Source organism: Gadus chalcogrammus, chromosome 14, assembly GCF_026213295.1.
Source record: "Gadus chalcogrammus isolate NIFS_2021 chromosome 14, NIFS_Gcha_1.0, whole genome shotgun sequence".
Classification (NCBI taxonomy): Eukaryota; Metazoa; Chordata; class Actinopteri; order Gadiformes; family Gadidae; genus Gadus; species Gadus chalcogrammus.
The window spans coordinates 26,045,219-26,067,812 of NC_079425.1; the positions used below are offsets into that span (position 1 = coordinate 26,045,219).

General features: G+C 50.6%; 1 protein-coding gene across 2 annotated transcripts in view; it reads right to left on the minus strand.

Annotated features, from left to right (window-relative positions):
• The window catches only part of pde8a (phosphodiesterase 8A), a 36,891-nt gene extending 14,396 nt beyond the window's left edge, over positions 1-22,495 (minus strand). The window contains exons 1-7 of one of the 2 annotated variants that reach the window (XM_056607018.1): positions 21,182-22,495; positions 7,574-7,630; positions 2,805-2,995; positions 2,071-2,127; positions 1,853-1,907; positions 883-971; positions 175-253 (exon numbers count right to left, since the gene is read on the minus strand). In XM_056607018.1, the coding sequence (XP_056462993.1) occupies positions 175-253; positions 883-971; positions 1,853-1,907; positions 2,071-2,127; positions 2,805-2,995; positions 7,574-7,630; positions 21,182-21,337 (684 nt within the window). In that variant the 5' untranslated portion in view covers positions 21,338-22,495. Of the gene's footprint in view, positions 1-174; positions 254-882; positions 972-1,852; positions 1,908-2,070; positions 2,128-2,804; positions 2,996-7,573; positions 7,631-7,757; positions 7,853-21,181 lie in introns of those variants that run through there. The other variant, XM_056607019.1, reaches the window with a different exon arrangement.
• Positions 22,496-22,594: the final 99 nt, after the last annotated feature.

The following is a 22,594-nucleotide window of genomic DNA, read 5'->3' on the forward strand; positions in this document are numbered from 1 at the left end:
GACAGAGACACAGAGACAGAGAGAGAGAGAGAGAGAGACACACAGAGACAGAGAGACAGAGACAGAGACAGAGACAGAGAGAACGAGACAGAGACAGAGACAGAGACAGAGACAGAGAACGAGACAGAGAAAGAGAGACAACATCACAATTGGAAGCGTGTGATCCAGATTTACCTGAATGACCTGATCTTCAGACGTGATCTCTATGGCCTCTTGGCTTTGTTCCAGCGCTGTGAAAATAGCGTTCCCAGCCCTGCCCCAGGAAGGAGGAGACAAACACATCGAGTCGATCCCAGTTCACAGGTCACCACGACACACGAGAGGAACCTTCAGTCCATCGAGGATTATTGGAACGCAGCAGACACTTTTCATCCATCATTGGTTGATGTTAATGCCTGATTGTGTATGGTGGAAACGGTTCCAAGAACGACAGCTGATTACAAACAGTGGTAGGACACTTTCACAGCTGCTGGGAAAGACTTGCTAACTCGCAGCTCCATCATTGTCCACATCCAGAGTCATTAACATTAATTAAACTCATCAAAAGATCATATTTCTGATTAATTTATTATTCACTTCGTCTCTAAAATGTCATAAATGTCTAGTGTGTGGTTAGCGTTCTGGTGCAGATTGACTTGAAAATCGCAATTTATATTTAATGATTATTTAATATAAATAACAACAAATATCTATCAGAAGTTACCAAAGTGACATCCTTAAGCTGATCGCTTTATCTGACGACCAACACCGATACCGGTACAATTTAACGAGCCATGAACCAAACTTGTATTTCTGAAGCATTAACCAGCAAACTGACGTATTTTCACTCAGGCTTCACCGATTGGTCGATTCATCGATGAATCGACCAATCGCTGCCCTCACCTCAGTTTAAACTGCGCCTGCAGCTCCCCATGCTCCAGCTGCAGCAGCTCGTTGTAGCACGCCATCGCGTTGGCATTCTCTACGTATCTCTGGGGGTCAGAGGTCAATAAAGCAGAGGGAATCAGAGGGGCGGTCAAAGGCCACAGGCCCAAGATCAGGCCGTGTGTTTCTGCTCCCTTCGTTACATCGTCCCCTCACTGGGTGGATCACTATTTCTAAGTGGATTCATGTAATGTCCGTCACAGAGTGTGATGTGCAATAACAAGGACTTTGTCAGATATAAGAAACCTTATCCCTGAGCATTTAAATTCAGATGATGAATTATGCTGCTCTCAAACGTCTCTGTGTTCCGTACTGTTCCGGTGATATTTTAATATTTTATGGACATTGTGTATTTGTATCAGTGTCTGACCTTTCAACTCTTCCGTTGGCGCTAAAGAACAGTTACTTGTGGCAGTTTGGATTTAGGAACTCCACCCTACTGTTAACTACGGTAGTTGACGAGTTGTATCTGCATTAATGATATCTACTGTGACCTGTTAGTACAATTCTGCCTATACATATGGTGACTGCACCTTACTGATACTTTTTTTTATCATGCATCATTGTAACTTTGACTATATATTTGCTGCTTTGCTGTTTTGTTTATGGTCCAGGGAAATTATTGCCTGCAGTTCCCGCCACGACCACTAGGCTGTGTTGCTAGAGAGCATCTCTGTGTTGAGCTACAGGTCTGAACTCACATCTCATCCAGACACTTGGAGATGGAGGAGCAGCGATACAAAGACAACCCATACAGCCAGGAGGGTATGAATGAATACAAGTGTTGACATACACACTCACACAGACACATAAATTCATATCACATGATTTTTTTTTAATTTAACTATACTTTATTTATGTACACTTTGACATTTACCGTCTTAGCCCAGTCCCCCAAAAACACACACGGACACTAACTTCAACTCACCCTATTAAAACCAGCATTGATCAGGGGCATCACAGAGGCCTCCTCTCTGTCCGGCCTTCAACAGGAGAACATGTGTTAGCACAATGCTAAGCTAAAGGGATGCTACAGTCCTCTCCAACCCTGGCCCACTGGTCTGATTCATCCAACACTGACCCACACACACAGTTAGGCAGACTATAACCCTACTGATTCATGGATTCATTTATTTAGGCTCTTACCTTTTCACCACGGCAACTATCACAGTGTTTTCTGAGGAGGGGATCGCTCTAATGGACCTGCAAGAGAAACACAGAGGGTCCCAGTTGGGGCAGCCAATGGGGTTAGAGGAAAAATCAAAAAATAAAATCAAAACAGAAGTGGCATCAAATCAATCTCGTGTTCAATATGTCACAGCAGAAGGCCCCCAGACCGGTGGCCCCCAGGCTGGCGGGCCCCCGTGCTTATGCTTGAGTCGGCCCTCAGGGGCCCTGAAAGAATGCAGTGTACAGTAGCACTCATCGGCCTGTGGGCTCCACAAGTCAGTGGAAATAAAGAGCCTTTAGTTCTCCATTAGTGAGGGGGGAGGAGCAGGAGGTGGAGGGAGGGGGCCGCGGGCGTGGGCTGAACCTATGGACTTGGCAGGAGATGAATAGGGTGAGCGTACGCGGCGGGACGAGGGTAAAGGAAGGTTTGTGAGCGTGCTTTTGGTTTCAGGCCGGAGCTAAAGATAGGGATAGAGAGAGCGAGAGCGAGAGCTATTGGATCTAGGAGCCACTTGTTACTTAGCAGCGGGGGCCCCCATCGTGACCCAGCATGTGAACAGCCCTGGGGGCCAAAACACGCCTTTGGGTTCCCCCGAAACCCCCCTCACCCACCTGGGAGTCCACACACACACACACACACACACACACACACACACACATACATTCCCCCCCCCCCCCCGCTCATTCATCATTATGTTAATTACACTTACCGGCAAAGCGCTTCAGCGTCGAAGTGTCTGGAATGTCGGTGGTCCATGATGACGAGGTCGTGGTGCTTCTCCTGGAAGCTCTCGGCGGCCGACTCGGCGCTCCGCACAACGCTGCACCTGAAGCCCGCCTTCTCACACGCAGAGCAGAACCCATTGCTCTGGCTGTCCTCTTTGGCAAATACTAACAGTACCTGAAGACAGGGAGACCCCGGGGTCAGACAACACCTGGGACTACCAGGAGCAACCATCAAATAACCTATAACATCACAACCAACCAGTAGTATGTCATCTGCATAACTCTAGACCTTACACATCACAACCAGTCACAATACAGTTGACGTGACACCACAATCTACAGGAGTCGAGGCAGGACTGGGTTCAGACCCCTCTCCAGACTGGGTTCAGACCCCTCTCCGCACTGGGTTCAGACTAGAGTTTAGATTCTCTGCCCGAGCCCGAACCCGACCCGACCCGCGGGCCGATATTTCCCACCACTATCCTCGGGCCGGGTCGGGCCGGGCCTTTGATCGACGACTTTTTGAGAAATCGATGCCATAAACAGAAATATTATAGGCCTTTATTACACGGGTCTTCTCAATTCCGTGGAACGCTCCGTTCACTTGCATGGGTAGTAGTCAGGTGACTTGTCAACCCCAGGGTCTTCCGTTGCTAAGCGACGTCACCGTCTTTGCGGACAAATTATTTCTCTGCTGATCAACACTACGAATGCTGGTAACGGATAAATTGTAAAAAGACACACAATGTGAAGTTATTTTTTCGTTTTGGCAAGTAGCCGTGTAATAAGCGGGATAAATAGAACGTCGCCGGTCATTATCGAAAATAAGCCCCTTCAGGGCGAAGCAAGACACCTTCGCTGCGCGTCGGTGTACTGTTCGCCCTGTCGGGGCTTATTTTCCCGATAATGACCGGCGTTCTATACATTATCCCTTACATATATATTTAGCAGAGTAGGCCTAGTAACAAATGTGTACAAAGTTACATATGCATTAAAAAAATGTCGGGTTGAAATCGGCTCATAATTACAGTTAATGAGTCGGTCAGGCTGGGCTCGGACAGAAGCCCGGGTCGGGCTTGATTTTCTGGGCCCGATCTAAGCTCTAGTTCAGACTAGGTTCAGACCACTCTCCTGACTGGGTTCAGACTGGGTTCAGACCGCTCTCCGGACTGGGTTCAGACTGGGTTCAGACCCCTCTCCGGACTGGGTTCAGACTGGGTTCAGACTGGGTTCAGACTGGGTTCAGACCCCTCTCCGGACTGGGTTCAGACTGGGTTCAGACCCCTCTCCGGACTGGGTTCAGAACCCTCTCCGGACTGGGTTCAGACTGGGTTCAGACCCCTCTCCGGACTGGGTTCAGACTGGGTTCAGACTGGGGTCAGACCCCTCTCCGGACTGAGTTCAGACTAGGTTCAGAGTGGGTTCAGACTGGGTTCAGACTGGGTTCAGACCCCTCTCCGGACTGGGTTCAGACCCCTCTCCGGACTGGGTTCAGACTGGGTTCAGACTGGTTTCAGACTGGGTTCAGACTGGGTTCAGACTGGGTTCAGACCCCTCTCCGGACTGGGTTCAGACCCCTCTCCGGACTGGGTTCAGACTGGGTTCAGACTGGGTTCAGACCCCTCTCCGGACTGGGTTCAGACTGGGTTCAGACTGGGTTCAGACCCCTCTCCGGACTGGGTTCAGACTGGGTTCAGACCCCTCTCCGGACTGGGTTCAGACTGGGTTCAGACCCCTCTCCGGACTGGGTTCAGACTGGGTTCAGACTGGGTTCAGACCCGTCTCCGGACTGGTTCCAGAGCCCTCGAGAACAGTGGTTACAACAGCACCGCTTGGGTGGTTTGGTTTTATTCCAAGTGCTGGAATTGTAGAGCTACACCTGGAATAAAGTCATGGGATCACCGGCCAATCACACACTGGGGAAATGAGTGTGGGAGGAGCCAAGGGTGACATCAGTTTGGTCTGTTTTGTTTCAGAAAGAGGTCAATCAAATCATCAGATGCTGGATTTGATTTATAAGATTATAATTTGAAAGAACAGTGCTAACACGTACCGTAGTAAGTATGGTGAGGTAGTTTTACAAGTTAAATATACTTTAAAAGGTCTAGAGTGAATTGATTGATACACCTGCGTTTTATCATTATCTTCCACCATCAAAGCTTTCATTAAGGCTGTGAGGTCTGGGTTCTACTCATCTGGCCTCAGAACCTTCAGTCAGGCTGTGAGGTCTGGGCTCGACCGTCAGGCCGGGCTTTTATCTCAGAGCACGGCTGCTTCGTACCGTCCACTGGTGTGAACTCTCTCCCCATTGGGGGAGATGTGCAGAGGAACCCAGAGACCCACCTTCCAGAGCCCTCTCCCTCCCTCCCTCCCTCTCTCCCCCCTCCCTAAACTCTCCCCTCCCCACTCCCCCTCCCTCCCTCTCTAACCTCTCCCCTTCCCTCTCTCCCTCTCTGCCCCTCCCTCCCTCCCTCTCTCTCTCCCCCTCCCTCTCTCCCTCTCTATCCTCTCCCCCTCCCTCTCTATCCTCTCCCCCTTCCTCTCTCCCTCTCCCTCCCTCTCTAACCTCTCCCCTCCTCCCTCCCTCTCTCTCTCTCCCCCTCCCTCCCTCCCTCTCCCTCTCTCCCTGTGCCAGCATACCTTCATGCGATACTCTTGCCGTACTTGCGTAAACACCAGAGCAGAATGCCGGCGGGGCCCCAGCGAGCTGCCCCACTAAGAGAGGACTCATGAGTCACCGGCCACGGACGTCATCCCGGCTGTTGGCAGGCAGCGCCACCGACGTACAAAAGGGGAAGTTTGTTTCGCAGTCCCAGTCTGGTGGCGCACCTGTACATTCTGCTGGGCCACAGAGACTAGCAGCTCTGTTCAACCAAGCCGGGGTTGGCCTCTGACATGCACGGTATTCAGGGCACCATGACTTTTGATTCAGTGTTGGAATGGAGACGAGTCGGTGTTCACGTGGAGAAGTGGTTTGGAGAGCCACCAGGTCATAGTGGCTCACTGGGGAATCTGATGGGATGAGTGGTCAGCCAATCAAACTCATTGACTTCTTTGTTGACGTTTAACTGGCATTACTTTGCCTTCATTTGGAATTGGGTTCCTTGAATTTGGTTCTTGCACTCTGCTCTCCCTATGTCCTCGTCGCTAGGAAGAGGGATCCTCCTTACTTGCTGTTCAACACCAGGGCCCCTGAAGACGACCACCAGCCCCCGGCCGCCAGCCCTCAGTGTGGCGTCAAAGTGCTGGTATGTGTAGGGCTCCACTGGGCCGGTTCACCAAGTCAACCATCAGTGTACGAGTGAGGCGTGAGTTGGGGCGAGTTTCAAAGAGCTGAGGGACCGCACTGTGACGGTGGAAACGTTGTGAGGATACAGTCGGACCACTGACCGCGGGACCATAACTTGTCTCAGGTAGGCTACCTGTTCCTAAAGGTGAGATAGCTACTGGAGGTCCCGTTCCAGGAAACCACACCAAACCCCAACCCGTGGGAGCCCGGAGTCCATCTCAGGCTTTACTTTCTGAGTTTACATGAAACACGCAGTGTGGCAGAGGAACATGTAAAAGGAAGAAAGAAAGAAGAAAAAAAGAAGGAAAGAAAGAAAGAGAGACACACACACACACACACACACACACACACACACACACATAGACAGAAACACACACAGATAGAAAGAGAGACACACAGATACAGAGCGAGAGCGAGAGACACACACACACACACACACACAGAGAGAGACACCCACACACACAGACAGACAGACACACAGCGAAAGAAACGCACACAGACAGAGAAATAGAGGGAAAAAGAGACAGAAAGAAATAGAGAGATCCTCAGGGGGTAACCAGGGCAACAATCTTGGCCAGGTTTGGCGGGCCAGCCTTGAAAACATCATTGTTAGATCCAGAAGGCCGAGCCAGATCCTGTGAGCTGGGAGGAGGAGGCTGACAGGATCAGCTGAGTGACAACAACAGGAAGGGGATATCTCTCTTCTTGGTTTTCCTACAGTGGAGCGAACACACACACACACACACACACACACACACACACACACACACACACACACACACACACACACACACACACACACACACACACACACACACACACACACACACACACACACACACACACACACACCAGCAGCGAATGAGGATCTTCAACCTCTGGCGGGCTGAACTTCACGTTCCTGCTAGGAGTCCTGCCTCAGCAATCACACAGAGGAGGAGGAAGGGGCTTCTTCATCACATCACTGGGGGTCAGCCTCCCGGTACAATAGTGCATCATGAACCGCTGAGAGACAACGCACTCCCAGCCCCACAGAACCCCTCTATGGCTCTTCTGTGCAGCTCCTCCATGACACGCATTGTTCATTATGGTATGTTGCTTCTCATGGTCCCACTGCCTTGACGACCCTTAGGGTACATGAGACGACGTGTCCCTTTATGGAATCGTTCCACTTTTCTTCGGCGTTCCAGGCTTGTTTTCATAAATCTTGGGCAAGCTGCGTCATCTCTGCTGCCGTCAGGATGAGTCTGAAGTTCTCAATACAATGTTTGTACTGAGAAACACTTAGTGGAGCATCACAAGGAGAAACCACCCAACGACTGGAGAACATGAGCCCAGGGAGCTGCTTAATGGCTTCTTAATGCTCCAGAGACATTCAACCGAGGCACTCATCGGTTAAACAAGACACTAATCTATACAGTCACCAGAGCCATGGTGGAGAAATTTAGAAATGTTGTACTTCACCTGAAGCTGGTCTTTAAATAACTTCATTGGTCCAAATGGCACCTCTGTTAATGTGGGCTGAAACAGAAGAGGAGAAAACTCAGCACACAGCAGATATAATCACGCAGGCATTCAAACCGTTAGAATATAGGAAAATATACACTTTTTGACTTTTAGTACAATATTCAAACACAAAATCATGTACCTCTTCTGTTGACACACCACAATCTGTAATAAGAGCTAGACTTCTAACAAAATATACTTTAACATTTGGGAGAACACAGATTATAATCCGTATCCCAGATTGGGAATGGATTCATCTCTCCCCTCAGTAGGTTTCCCCTAAACGAGCGTTCCCTCTTCGGTCCTCAAACATCTCCGCTTCCTTCCTGTAAGGCCCTCCTCAGTGCAGGGGTTAGTAACCAAAGCAACCCAGCCCCCCGCGGAATACCATCCCGGCAGAATTCCCTGTTCTCCACACACACACACACACACACACACACACACACACACACACACACACACACACACACACACACACACACACACACACACACACACACACACACACACACACACACACACACACACACACTTAAAAATCTCTTCTCCCTCCAAGTTGTGAGCCTTTTGAAAGGAACACAAAAAGCACAAAGAGGCCAGTCCGGAGCGGGCCGGCAGCGCGCCCATTGACGTCAGCGGGACACTGGGCCCGCTCGCCCCGCGTCTGCAAACAAAGTGGGTGACATCAAGATGGCTATTTTTTTTCAGGCAGCGTGGTAATCCAATATTCCACAGCGTCCCAGGCTGGGGTCCCATGATAAGCTCATGTGTGCCGCAGCACGGAGACGTATGTGAAGCATTTGACCCGGCCGTGTGGGTTTGTGGGCGGCGTGTGTGTGTGTGTGTGTGTGTGTGTGCACCGGCCGGCCGCGAGGGACCGCTGCGTTTAACGTTCCCGGGAATTTCCCAGTTTTATCTCGCGGCTCCAGCGGCCAGTCGGACTTCTGAGAGCGTTCGGAACGGACAAGTCTGCCAGTGGAAGACCCAACCAGGCATTCCTACGACATTCCTTCAGAAATTACCGGGAGAAGGAAAAGTTCTCACACACACACACACACACACACACACAATGTTTCCTACTGAGAGCACTAGCAGCAGCGGGGGTCAGTGACGTGGGGGTTGGCTGCGGGGCCCCGGAGCCCCGAGCAGCAGAATGTGTCGCTCTGTCTGGACTGGGAGGAGCTCTATGTGACACCGACACAAGCGACGCTCCGCACCGGCCCGGGGGAACGGGAAGAGCAGCCGCCAGGCAAAGGCCGGCTGGTTCGACACAAAACCGGGCTCACCTTGTAAAGTGATGTAGTGTGTGCATACACACCGGACACACACACACACACACACACACACACACACACACACACACACACACACACACACACACACACACACACACACACACACACACACACACACACACACACACACACACACACACACACACACTAATGTCATACAACCTGGACATTTTGTACAAACTCCGGAACACACACAAAGTGGAACACACATACACACACAGCATCTTACTCTCTCATACACACATACCCACAAATGAATCACCAGGCATTTGCATCCCGCAAACATTGTGCTGGCAGCCAGCCAGGGACAAACAGAATGGAGGAAGTGAGTGTGTATGCAGACCAGGCCGTATGGACATTGTGTGTGTGTCCATGTAAAAGTTGTGCGTGTGTAAAAGTCATGTGTGTGTGTCTATGTAAAAGTCCTGTGTGTGTGCATGTACGTGTGTTTAACTGTCCTCCCTCCAACCATAGTTACGTACGTAACAGTTCAGAGTACTGCCATTCCCTCTTACCCAACACACACACACACACACACACACACACACACACACACACACACACACACACACACACACACACACACACACACACACACACACACACACACACACACACACACACACACACACACACACACACACACACACACACTAAATTCATAGAGTTACACGTACATGCAGAGTTGCAGACTCGACCCAATCTGTCACCAAGTGGATTCTGGTCATTGTAGTACTTCAGACTGGTTGGACAGGATTTCGTACTGCAACCAGTTCATCGCTGGCCAGTGTTAACGGGTCAAAGTTTAAAGAACCGCTAAGAACCACCCAGCCTCCAGAGACTCCCTGGTGCTCTGGTTCAGATATGATCGCTGGCGTCTGTACGTTTTGTTTAATGTCCTCCCATCTCCAAAACCCCTGCAGGCTGAGACGGTCTGTGATCAGGGTCACGGCGTCTTCTCCGTCTCATCCTCCGCAAACGGACGCTTCCCTTGTTGTCCCTCCCGCGCGAGAACCCCATCACCATAGTAACCTTCAACGGAAGGAACGTCTACCGAGGCAATCGCATCATTTCCTGTCAGGAAGTTACCCTTCCAGCGCCGACACGCACGGCAGCGGATCACAACGCTGGTGCACAGGGTGGATGAACCCGAAAACATGAACATGAAGGGTTAGCATGGGGATCTAGCATGTGGAGCTAACATGGAGAGTTAGCATGAGGAGGTAGCATGTGGGGCTTGCATGGGGCACTAGCATGTGGAGCTAGCATGGTGGGGTTAGCATGGTGGGGTTAGCATGTGGAGCTAGGATGGGGCGCTAGGATGTGGGTTAGAGCCCTGCTGGAGGCTCCCAGCTCAACGTGTGTAGTGTGAAGCCTCCCTTCCACCTCATGTATTTACACAGCGGAGCGACGCTCACCCTGTTTCCTGCTGCCCGCTCATCCAGGCCTATGGATCTACCTCTCCCCGTCCCCCTCTCATATACAAACACACACGTCCCTCCCTATAAGTCTTCCCTGCTCTCAGACACGCACACAACCAAGGTGTACGTGTACACACACACACACACACACACACACACACACACACACACACACACACACACACACACACACACACACACACACACACACACACACACACACACACACACACACACACACACACACACACACACACACACACACGGAGAGTGGCTTTCCACTGAAGTGAAAAACAGGAAATTGGATGACATTGTTGGGTGTGCAGACGTCAGCAGTGAGAGATAGAGAGTAAACAGCTTCCTCCTGCCCGGGCTGGGACCAGGATGCAGGGAATCTTGGGATGTCTGACCCCACCGTGCTTCGAGGGAAAGCCTGCACCGCCTCCTTCACTCTCTCTCACAGACACACGCACACACACATCACCGTCAGGGACGATAAAAGCTTTGTGTGTGACTGTGTGACTGAGTGACTGAGTGACTGAGTGACTGAGTGAGGTGTGTCTGTGACTGTGTGTGACGGATTGTTTGTGACTGACTGTGTCCGTCTGTCTATGTGCGTGTCTGTGTGCGCGTGTGTATGTGTGCGCGCGTGTGTGAATGAGGACAAAGTGCCCGTTCCAGCCAGCGGTCTGGACGCGTCCCATTCCGAGATCTAAATATGCGGCCATGATTCAATGTTCCTCATTAGGAGGACTGATTACACGGAGCGACTCCAGGTGTGGGCCTGCACACCGTGTACCAGGCGGTCAGCCAGCCGGTCCAGCACACGCGCCGCAAGGCTACGCTGCTAAATGCTCAACTGCACAGGTCAGACCAGCGGCGCTAGCACGGCGACGCTAGTTCTGTGGCGGGCACAGCGCTAGCTCAAAGAGCATAATCCACATTGATGTTTGGACCCTCACCCCTCTCTGCCCTTACAGCCGGCCCACCGATCGATGACAGCGGGGCTGACTCCACCAAGGGTGACATCACAACCAATCAATGACCTTTGACCGGCGGGCCCGCCCACCCGCCCTATCACAACGCCACACTCCCAAGGTCCCCTGGTCGCCCTTGGTACCGCAGTCGGAGAGAACAGTGAAAAAAACAGAATGTGTATCATCGTCAACGTCATCACCACGACGACCAACCCCCATCGCTCCGGCTGCGGAGGTACCCGCCAAGCATGCTAATGTGATTACACTGTGTGTGTGTGTGTGTGTGTGTGTGTGTGTGTGTGTGTGTGTGTGTGTGTGTGTGTGTGTGTGTGTGTGTGTGTGTGTGTGTGTGTGTGTGTGTGTGTGTGTGTGTGTGTGTGTGTGTGTGTGTGTGTGTGTGTGTGTGTGTGTGTGTTAATGCCTTCTCCATCCAGCCAGCAGTCAGCCCTGCAGAAGCCGGGCGGTGACTCACTGGCTCGGCTGAAACTAAAACTAGGCCAACGTAGAGCGCAGTGTCCCAGAACATCCTCGCCGCGCTCCTCCGCTCCTCTCTTCCTGTTTCTCCCCACCCCCCCCCCCAAATCTCTTCCATCTCCCTTTATGTTACTCTATATCTCCTACTTTTCTTGGGACTTCTATGGCGTTCCCGTTCTTGACTTCTTCTCCTCAACTCTCCTTCAGCCCGTCTGGACATTCCTGCTGATAACGCACTCAAGAAGAAAGACCCCAAACTCTCCAGGCAAACACCACCATCTTCCTCCTCCTCCTTCTGAACCTGCTGCTGATCTTCCTCCTGCTCTTGCTCTTCTTCCTGCTCCTCCTCCTAGTTGAAGTGCTCCCTTGGCAGCAGGTATAAGCAGCGTCACCTCCTCCTCTCCTCTTCTCCAGCCCCCCCCCCCCTCCTCTCTCTCTCCTCCTCCTCCTCTGCGGGGGTCACTCTCACACACGCAGGAGGCTGATGACGCAGAAGTAACAGGAGAGTGAACTAATTCTTGACCTGAAACTACGTCTCTACCGCCTCTAAAGTGACGTCCCACAGGTTTAAAAATACAGCGATAGCGTTACGGCGGCGGGCAGAACATTCAAGCGCTGACCTGCCCTCTTTTTCTCGCCCAGATCAGCAGGCGGGAAATATGTGCTGTGTGAAGCTCTTTAAATCACGTGCTGTTACTGGTGAATCCCTAGTGGTTCTGAAAGGTTCTACCAATAACGGGAGTCAACGGTAGAACAATTCAGAACCACTAGTGATGGATTCACCAGTGATTATACTTTATTTAAAAACACGTCTTAAACGTTTTTAAATCACATACTTTTCAGAACCCCTAGTGATCGATTCACCATACATTATATATTAAAAACATGTTTTGCATGTTTTTAAAATCACGTAGAACCACCAGTGATTGATCCCTACTAGTAATAAACAATCTCAACAAACTATGTCATTTCCTGTTTGGAGACTTTCATCAGTAGTCAACGGTAGGCTTAGTTTCAGAACCACTAAAGACGATTCACTACTACTCAACCATCCTCACCATCGATGTCATCGATGGTGGATTGTTCCTCAGTGGATTGTTCGATTCGACACAGCGAGGCCTTGACAGTTGGCCACGCGGTGCCAGGCACCCCCCGCCAGCATAGAGCCGTGTTCATGAACCCCGGCCGATGAGAGCCAGTGAGGCCGGGCTGCATAGCTCCTCCTGCCGATGGCCAGAGAGCCGGAGAGAGAGAGAGGAGCTGGGAACAGGAGCGCTCTCTGAGCCGCTCTGACCACGCCACTAAAAACACACTCACAGAACCACCAGGACTTTTATACAGACAGATTACTTTTACATAGACAGACACAGGTTACTTTCACACACACACACACACACACACACACACACACACACACACACACACACACACACACACACACACACACACACACACACACACACACACACACACACACACACACACACACACACACACACACACACACGATGGATGAAGAGAGCAGTGCTGCCAGGATGTCACTGTGCGGGACTTCTTGAACGTAGCCAAGCTGAGGGGTGTGATGGTAAAGATCTATCTGATGGAAGGCTTCTGAAAGACTTCTGAAAGATATTTAGGGGATACGATTTTGAGAAGCTTTGTTTAGTAGTTTAAAGTAGTTTAAAACATTGTCTGTTAGCGTTGGTAATGGTGTCACTAGATATATGCATTGGGCCTTTTCTAATCAAGTGGTCACGATTTGGATTAGTTAACACAGACTCCTTTGACAGCTTGGTTTTGTTCTGAATGTTTTGTGGTCGCTCCGTTAAGCCCTGATAGTCATCTCTGTATGCCAGCTGTATCGATGCATCCTGTTGAGACTGAAGGATAAAGGTCATATTGAAACATTTGTAACTGCAAGAATTGCCAGCAATCACACGGCCAAATACACACTACAAAAACCACACAGCATTGTGGGCGGCAGGTTCGGAAATAGCGCGGCAATCCCTTCTGTGTACCTGCACAAAGTCTATCAGCAAATTAAACGGCCGACGCGCTCCCTGAAGAGAGCAGCACTTTCACCAGTGTTCACCTTCTAGGTAATTCTGCGCTTATCCAGATTACCCAGAAATCCCGCTAATACCTCCACCACCCTGAGCCTCCCCGGGCTGCAGCCCGCACCTAAACTCTCCTGGGGCCAGACGCCTCCTTCCAAGTAAGATATGTTTACTCAGAATTAACGTGTGCTGTCCTCTGACAGCCGCCTGCACCGCCACCCAAACAACCGCAACCCCATCGCCAAAACACCCCCTCCGTCTCCGCACCTGCACCCGGGACAACACCGCTGAACCAGTCCACCCCGGCCCACTCCGTTCCTCTCTTATGTCAACAGCACGCCTTCTGACTCAACCGTTTACCTGGTTAACCAAGGCACACAGGTTAACCAAGTTAACCAGGCTTTCTTCAATAAAACGGTACTCAGCCTCCTCTCCGGGCCGGCTCGGGATCCCTTAAGGCAGGCTGCACACTAAGGGTTGGACACTAAGGGGCCCATCTAGGGAAACGTTGGGGAAATCTTACCGAAAAGCATGCCAGTGCCGCCGGCCCCTCCTCCTCTTCCTCCTCCTCGCGGTGGCAGGGGGGCCTCAGCACGCTCAAGGACGACGACATGGAGTCAGGCGGCCGGCCCTAAGGCCATCAGCCCCCGCGGACCCTGCGATCGCACCTCTGTAACAGGAAGCAGCGCTGGCCGGCGGAACTCTTAAATGACCACACTTGTCCTCTAGACTAAAGAGATTACACAGAGTTGTATAGGAATGAGTTAAGCGCACACGCACACACACACACACACACACACACACCACCAACCCTACCCCCCCCACTTACTCCATCTGACGAGTGCCTCCCCGGTTGGCCTGCGCCGTGTCCCAAACTGATTCCAAACCATGGAGCGCGGAGTCCCAGAGCTGCGAGGCGGTGCTACGCTAGTTAATCACTGGACTTCCCATCCTCTTGCCCGGCTAAAAGTAGAGCCGTGATGTCACCGTTGCATGGAGATCAGTGAGACATGAGCCGCGCTGGGCCAAGCTAGTCTAGGCTAACGGCATGGGGGATCAGTGAGACATGAGCCGCACTAGGCCAGGCTAGGCTATGCTAGACTAGGCTAGGCTAACAACAAGGGGGATCAGCGAGACAGGACCCGTGCCAGGCTAGGCTACGCTAGGATAACTGTATTGGGGATCAGTGAGACATGAGCCGCTCTAGGCCAGGCTAGGCTAGACTAACAACATGGGGGATCAGTGAGGCATGCTAGGCTAGGCCAGGCTAGGCAAGGCTAGACTAACATCATGGGGGATCAGGGAGACATGAGCAGCAATAGGCTAGGCTAGGCTAGGCTAGTCTAGGCTAGGCTAACGGCAAAGGGGATCAGTGAGCCATGATACACCCTAGGATAGGCTAACGGCATAGGGGATGAGTGAAACATAAGCCGCGCTAGGCCAGGCTAGACTAGGCTATATTATGCTAACGGCTTGGCAAGCAGACCGCACACATTGCGCGCATTCACTAGTGTAGGAATGCCGGCCTCCACACGGCTCAGCGTTCATTTAGAGCGATCCAAGATTAACGTCTCATCAGCGATGCCGTTAGTATTTACTTTAATGAAATGATAATCTGAAATGCCTGATTCAGAGTATGGAGGTTTTAATAATTTGATTTCCAGATTTAACGCTTAGCACAGATCAGAACCGTAATAATATTCCTAGAATTTGCGTGACACACGCGACGGTTCCGGATTCCGTGTCCGTCACGGAGACGATCCCGCTGCCCTTTCCAAGGATTTAAATGAAAGAGTGAAGCACTGCTATGACGTAAGAGACGTACTTCCATCCTGTGAGCCCTGGTTTTCCCCAACATAACGCTGAGCATACTGGCAGACCCGAGGCCTGATGTGTCCACCCGGATCAACGTCACACGTACAGGGCACACGGTCTCTCCTCCGCCTCTTGTATGGAGGGAGAGAGAGAGACTAATGACAGTCACGTAGATTTATATACAGCGAACATCAACCGCACATTCACTTGGTTGCTCTCACACCGTACCGTGAACCTTTGCCTCACATGGGCGTTTGTGTAGATAGAGTAAATACATCCGAAAAAATATTTAAACCTTTACACTTTTTCTCGTGTTTAGTGTGTTTCAAACGTAGACACGGTGATTAGGTGAGCTGTGAGGCCACTCAACACAGGACACCCACACCCACACCCAGGTGAAGACTGGTCCGAGCCCCACGCCTAGGGAGCTGTCCTCCATGGAGGAACACGAGGGCCCCAGAACACGTCTTCCGAAACACAACACTAGGACCCGGTGCAGGCAACAGAGCACACACTTGTTTGGGCGGAACACAGCTTCCACAATGTTATGAAACCATCACATGCTGACCCTATGATGCAGAGTTCTTAACCCGGAGGGAAATGGGGGTAGGAGAGAAAAAAATGGTATTTTGGCGGTACCAGAGGAGAACAACAATAGCAGCATCTGTCCCAGACAGAAACTCAACAGAGAAGACTAGGGATGCACCGATCCGCTTTTTTCACCTCCGATACCGATACCGATATCTGAGGTTTAGTATCGGCCGATACCGATCCGATACCGATATAGAAAAACAGCGCGAAATTATGGCTACAAACTGTAAGTTTCATTGAGGGGAAAAGACTGGGATCATGAGACTTGAATTTTTGGAGGTGCTTTATAAGGTTTGTGGTATTAAAGCTAGAAGGTTTAGTACCACCCCTCGGGACATTTACTTTGCATATGTTGCATGTAGCCGTGGAGCTTGCTGGCTTAGGTAAAGTGAAATAGCTCCAGATAGCAGATCCTTTTGCTCGCTCCATTTTGCAATCACTGTAGGCTCCGCACAGCGTGTTGCTTGTTTATGACGTCACTCACAGCGCACAGCATAGAAACTGAATAGATCAGCCAATAGATAGATAGATACACTTTTATTAATCCTGTGAGAACATTTTCGTGGGAAATTCAATTATCAAAGCAGCAAGGTAGTAGGAATAGGATTCAAGTATGTACATAAACGTAAAAAAAAATATATATATATATATATATTTTTTTTTTAAATATGGATCGGCCCATTTGTCACCGATACCCGATCTAGAAATGTCTTAAATATCGGTACCAATACCGATACAAATATCGGATCGGTGCATCCCTAGAGAAGACCGCTCATGACTTTCTCATGACATTTTCTTACTTAGCTTTGGCAATTTCCAATTCATTGAGGTTGTTAAGAACACAAGTGGTGCTGTTTCTCCATGTGTTCAGAGGTGGTACGTGTGGGAGATATGATATCACACCATATGGAACCGTGAGGTCGCCATAATTCGGGTAGAGCCGAGCAGCCAAGTGTGGAAACAAACTCTGAACCCTGCCACCGTGAGCAGCTGAAAATATAGAAGTGGCCCATCACAGGCCTTCTCTGTGTCAATAACGTCATCAAATACCACCAGTATTTACCCATTGTAAATGAACGAGATCCTTGACAGAAGCAGATAAGTGCAGTCTATCAGCAGCAGATCCTGTGCTCGGCCTAAAGTGCAGGCGACAGCTGCACTTGGAGAACATAGCCCTACTATTGGTGTGCGGAGCGAGATTAGCCCTATTGTATGGGTGAATAATGGAGGCCACGACGTGATAGGGACCGGGGTGAACGACCAAGACGACTCCACGCTGTCTGGGGGCGAGTGCTGAGCTAACAAACCGACCGGAGAAAAGATCCAGCACAAAGTAAAGAATAAAAAAAAAGGGCGGGGGGGGGAGAGAGAGAGAGAGAGAGAAGAGAGAGGAGAGGGGAGAGGGGAGAGGGGAGAGAGGAGAGAGGAGAGAGAGAGAGAGAGACCTCTCAGCCAGTAGAAAAAGCACAGTGGATTAATTCATCAGCACTTTAAGGCCTCGCCTTCCTCTGGAATAAATTACCCAATGGTTCTCAACTTAGACTAAACACAGACAGCCTCCACCCACAGGACGGAGCAAAGACAGCCTCCACCCACAGGACGGAGCACTGACAGCCTCCACCCACAGGACGGAGCACAGACAGCCTCCACCCAGTCCCCAACAGTAGAGAGCTGCGTCACATCGACCCCGGACCCCCAGACAGTCGGAGCGCCCCGTCCTCCGTGTTCTGGTACCAGGGGCTGAGCTGGGTCTCCAGACGAGTGGGTGAACCCTGACCCTGACCTCCGTGACCCCTGGGCAGAGCGGGACAGCTCACAGTGCAAGAGTCAAGGACAGATCTACACCTCTGTTTCTGGCTGAGAACTTTCTGTCTGTGCGTCCGCGCATGTGCACGTGCATACACATACACGACCGCGGGCACACACGTACACACACACACACACACACACGCACACATTTACCCACAAGACCTTGTGCGATGTTCTTATCGTAGCCGGAGCGGCCCAGATGGTAGTGTACCCTTGACAAAGGAAGTCTCATTTAGTGTGTTTAGCTCTGTCTGTTGTTTAGTGTGTTTAGTGTCTGTCTGTCTGTCTGTCTGTCTGTCTGTCTGACCCCGTCTCTCTGTGTGTTAAAGGTGAACTGAACTCTGTTTCAGCTCCAATCATGAACTTTGTGAAACTTTTGTTCAGTGAACACGGAAACAAGCGATGGCCGCGGAGTTACACTCCCAGAGTCGGAGAGCCTCACACCTATAGGAACGTACCCCAGTGTCACACACTAGTTTGTGTTTTGTTTCTCATCCGAGACGAGGCAAAACAAAGTTTTCATTACGGTATATACCGTATATTCAGTTCATGATTTTACAGAACTACAACTCCTCTCGCTCTCTCTCAATGTGGACAACTTAGACCAGTGCAGGCAGCGGTGATGGACTGGTCAGGGTAACTGGGATACAGCCCTTCACCACACCATTCATGCGTCACAACAGATCACATCGGTGGCATCGGTGACGCCATCTGATTGACCGATAGACTGATTTAGAATATCGGCTGATAAATCGGTGCATCCCTAAACTCCGGTTCTAAGTTTCAGTAGTCTCATCTTTTTATAAAACTTGTTTTATATCAATTACACTTTTATCAAAATGTAATGGCAGGGACGTCGGCTAATATAACCCATCATCATTGATGTGTTCATTCCCCAATCCTTATTATCAGATTTTTTTGCTGTTGAAACCATGAAAAGTGTAAAGTGATAAAGCCTAGATAAAAACACAAATGAACACATCAAGATAAATATTGGGGTCAAGCACAACTTAACCAGCCCCCAATCTGAGGAGAAGCTCCTGGACTGGGAGGCTAAAGTTCCACAATAAGAGCGCGTCTCCATTCCCTCCGACGAGGACACAACAGGGGGTGTGATCTCATCCTGAGGATCGGTTCAGCGTAGATAAAGGAGCACTGCCTGGCTGGGTGTTGGCCTGCAGAAGGCTTTACAAAGTGGAGTGGAAACCTGATGTTATCGGTTCCAAGCCCGCGGGAGGGCGGCTGTACGCGTCTGCTGGACAGGAAGTGACGTTGATAACATTTGGATTTAAAATAACCAATGGACAATCAGAGGACATCTCAGACTGCAGCCATTGGACACAATAAGACTCATAGGACTGGTTCACTGAGAGGTCGTAATGAACGCCTCCATGTTGGAAGCACAGGAGCATCGGCGTGGTAGTGATTATTTCGTCTTCGTTTATTTGTCATGTGTTTAGTTTAAATATTGTTCATTATGGGAAAACTATTTGGTGCGTGAAACAGTGTTTCTCATACAAGATCTGGCAAAACAAAGTTTTCATAGTTTATCACAATGTATTAAAGTTCTGATTTTGTAGAACTACAACTCTCTCTCCCAGTGTGTCCCAGACAGACCAGTACAGCCAGCGTTGATGGACTGGTCAGGGTAACTGTGATGCGGTCAGTAGTCACGCGTGCAAGAGGAGCCCGTCCGACAGGTCGGGGCTGTGACAGACAACCCCCCAGACGGACGACCCCCCCTGAACCGTCTCCAGCTGAGGGGGGCCGGGTGTTTAGTCTGACTCAGTCCGGCCCTTACTGGATCAGAGACCAGGGGGGTCAGGGGGGGGGGCGGGGTTAAACGGCCCTCTTGCTGCGTCCTGCAGAACTCCTGACAGAGGTCTTCAACACACACACACACACACACACACACACACACACACACACACACACACACACACACACACACACACACACACACACACACACACACACACACACACACACACACACACACACACACACACACACACACACACACACACACACACACACACAAATATAATCACATGCAAGCCCGCATAAACACACAAGCGTGCATCAGATTCTTAACCATCAGGTCTTACCTGAACTAATCCATACTCTGTCTGGGAGAGGTCATCTGTAGGGTTAACCAGCCACTAACCACCCAACTATGTCCAACTATGCTGTTCTTCACCAGAGCTCTGCTCAGAACATGACGCCTTCACCAAGTCACGACCACATTTTTGGGGTTCACAAGGTTCATATTTACTTCACTGTGTAATTATGAAACGAAAAAAATGTTACCTCAAACATTAAAGACGATCACCAATTACCTTCCCTGTTGCCTTAATGAGGCCCTTCACACACACACAAACACACTGAGGGGAGGCTTTGAACAGCACTACCTGTCGGCAGGTATCTCACACACACAAACACACACACACGGCTCTACCTGCCGGCATCACACACACACACACACACACACACACACACACCTACCTGTCGGCAGGTATCCTGCTGGAGGCTACGGCCGCTACAGCTGGCCTGTCGCCACGGTGCTGTGTGTTTGTTGAATGAATAGTGCCTGTGTGATTGTGCCGCAGTCGGCTGGATCACATCCTTCACAGGGGTAAGTAGTGTGCTCCGTGCACCTTAACGTGCACTGTGCACGTTACTTCATTCAGATTAGAGTAGGCAGCTCGAGATGTGGGAAAATACATATCCACTGACTCACGGCCCAGGAACACTGTATCAGTGGAGAGGTGGTGTGAGAGCATGGGGCCATATCCTCACCGTTCTCCTCCACCTCCCCGAGGGAACAAAGCCTCAGGAGGCTGGACCCCCGGCCAGGCTCTGACCCCTCACCTGGGGCGTCTGACATGAGCAACGCAATCTCGAAACCACCAACAACCCCAAAGTAGTAATGCCACGCACGTCCGCTTGGTCCAAATAATACAGTTGTATAGTGCACACACACACACACACACACACACACACACACACACACACACACACACACACACACACACACACACACACACACACACACACACACACACACACACACACACACACACACACACACACACAGGTGAATGAAACAGATAAACTCATCCCTCACCTTGCAGCTGGCGGGTTTGATGGGCAGCCCCGAGGCGGCGGGATTTCCTGGGTGCTGAGTGGAGTTGGTCTGTTGTGGGGAGTGGGAATCCTCGGACTCTTTTCCACTGTGGTAGACCACCCTATCAGAGATATGAATACTTGAAGCACAGCCCATGCTGCAACCCACTCCAGACGTTTTCTGTCGCGCAAGTGCTTTACTTTACTATTCACAACTGTCCTCTGGTGTTGTGTTTTTATATGCGTGTTCACACTTGTTTCTGAGCTATTTTGTTGTATAGTTGACTATAGATAAACTAATCCAAAAGGGTTACTTAAACTCTCGCTTAAAGCATACAGAGTGAGTAAGAGTAGTGTGTTTCTGAGCAGGAAGCTGATGTCCTCGGTTTGGGATTCACCTCAACTTAATTGAAGTTGTTTTATGCAAGTCCAGAAAAACATGAACTCCGTTATTCATCTTTTCATGCGCAATTCATCCCTAACGCTTAAGCCTCTTTTTGCCTTCGTACCACATCATATTTTTTTTCATTCTCAACTTTACTGTGATCAAGCGGGCCTGCCGGCCAGTCCTCTTCTGATCATGCAGTACTTTTATCCATTTCTCGTCCAGGAATCGTCTGAGCTCTCGTCCTTCTCCCCACCCCCGAAGCCATCCACTGTTCCTGGGGAGTCCTCCTTTCTCCCCGCTCGGCCGATCTGGTTCCCACTCGAGTTCAAGACATGGGCCACAGGCCGGTTCTTACGACACTTGGCTCCGCTCTCCAGCCGTTCGTCAACAGGCGAGAAGATCCACGCTGCTGGTGCCTCTGCTCAGCCCTCCCCATGTCAGGACTCCCGTCGGCGGCAGCATAACGCGGTGGAGTCCGGCCACACGGTCCATGGATCAGCCCGAAAAGGGACGAGAGGGACACGTAGAAACCTTCGGATGGCTTCCAGTGTGCATTTAGAGATATCTAATGCTCGGATCGGAGATGCTAACCGCAGAAATACAAACCTGGGTACCCTCGAACAAGCTACAGTGTGTCGGGCCCACGATATTCTCTCATTTTGAGGAAAAAAAAAATAGCCAGATGCTGTCAAATATTAATATGTGGAGGTAATTCCACCGTTGAACGTGACCGCTTGGAGAAGGAGGAGAAAGCTCGCTCGGCGTCCGCAAGTTGGGCAGATGAAGGAGGAAGGCATGGGATGAGTTCCTGAGCGCCGGCCACAGAGAGCTACATTAGGATTATTCCTTGTTTGTCTTTTCTCTGCCTTTCCAGCGTTTGCCCTTCCAGTTCTTCAGTGCTGCTTGACAGCAGCACATCCAATGAAAGCACCCGCAAGGATTGACCTACAGCCTTTACTGACGTTAATGCAAATGAGCTGCGCCGGGCCAATCAGCGGCCGTCACTACCCGGCGGGGCGGGGCCAG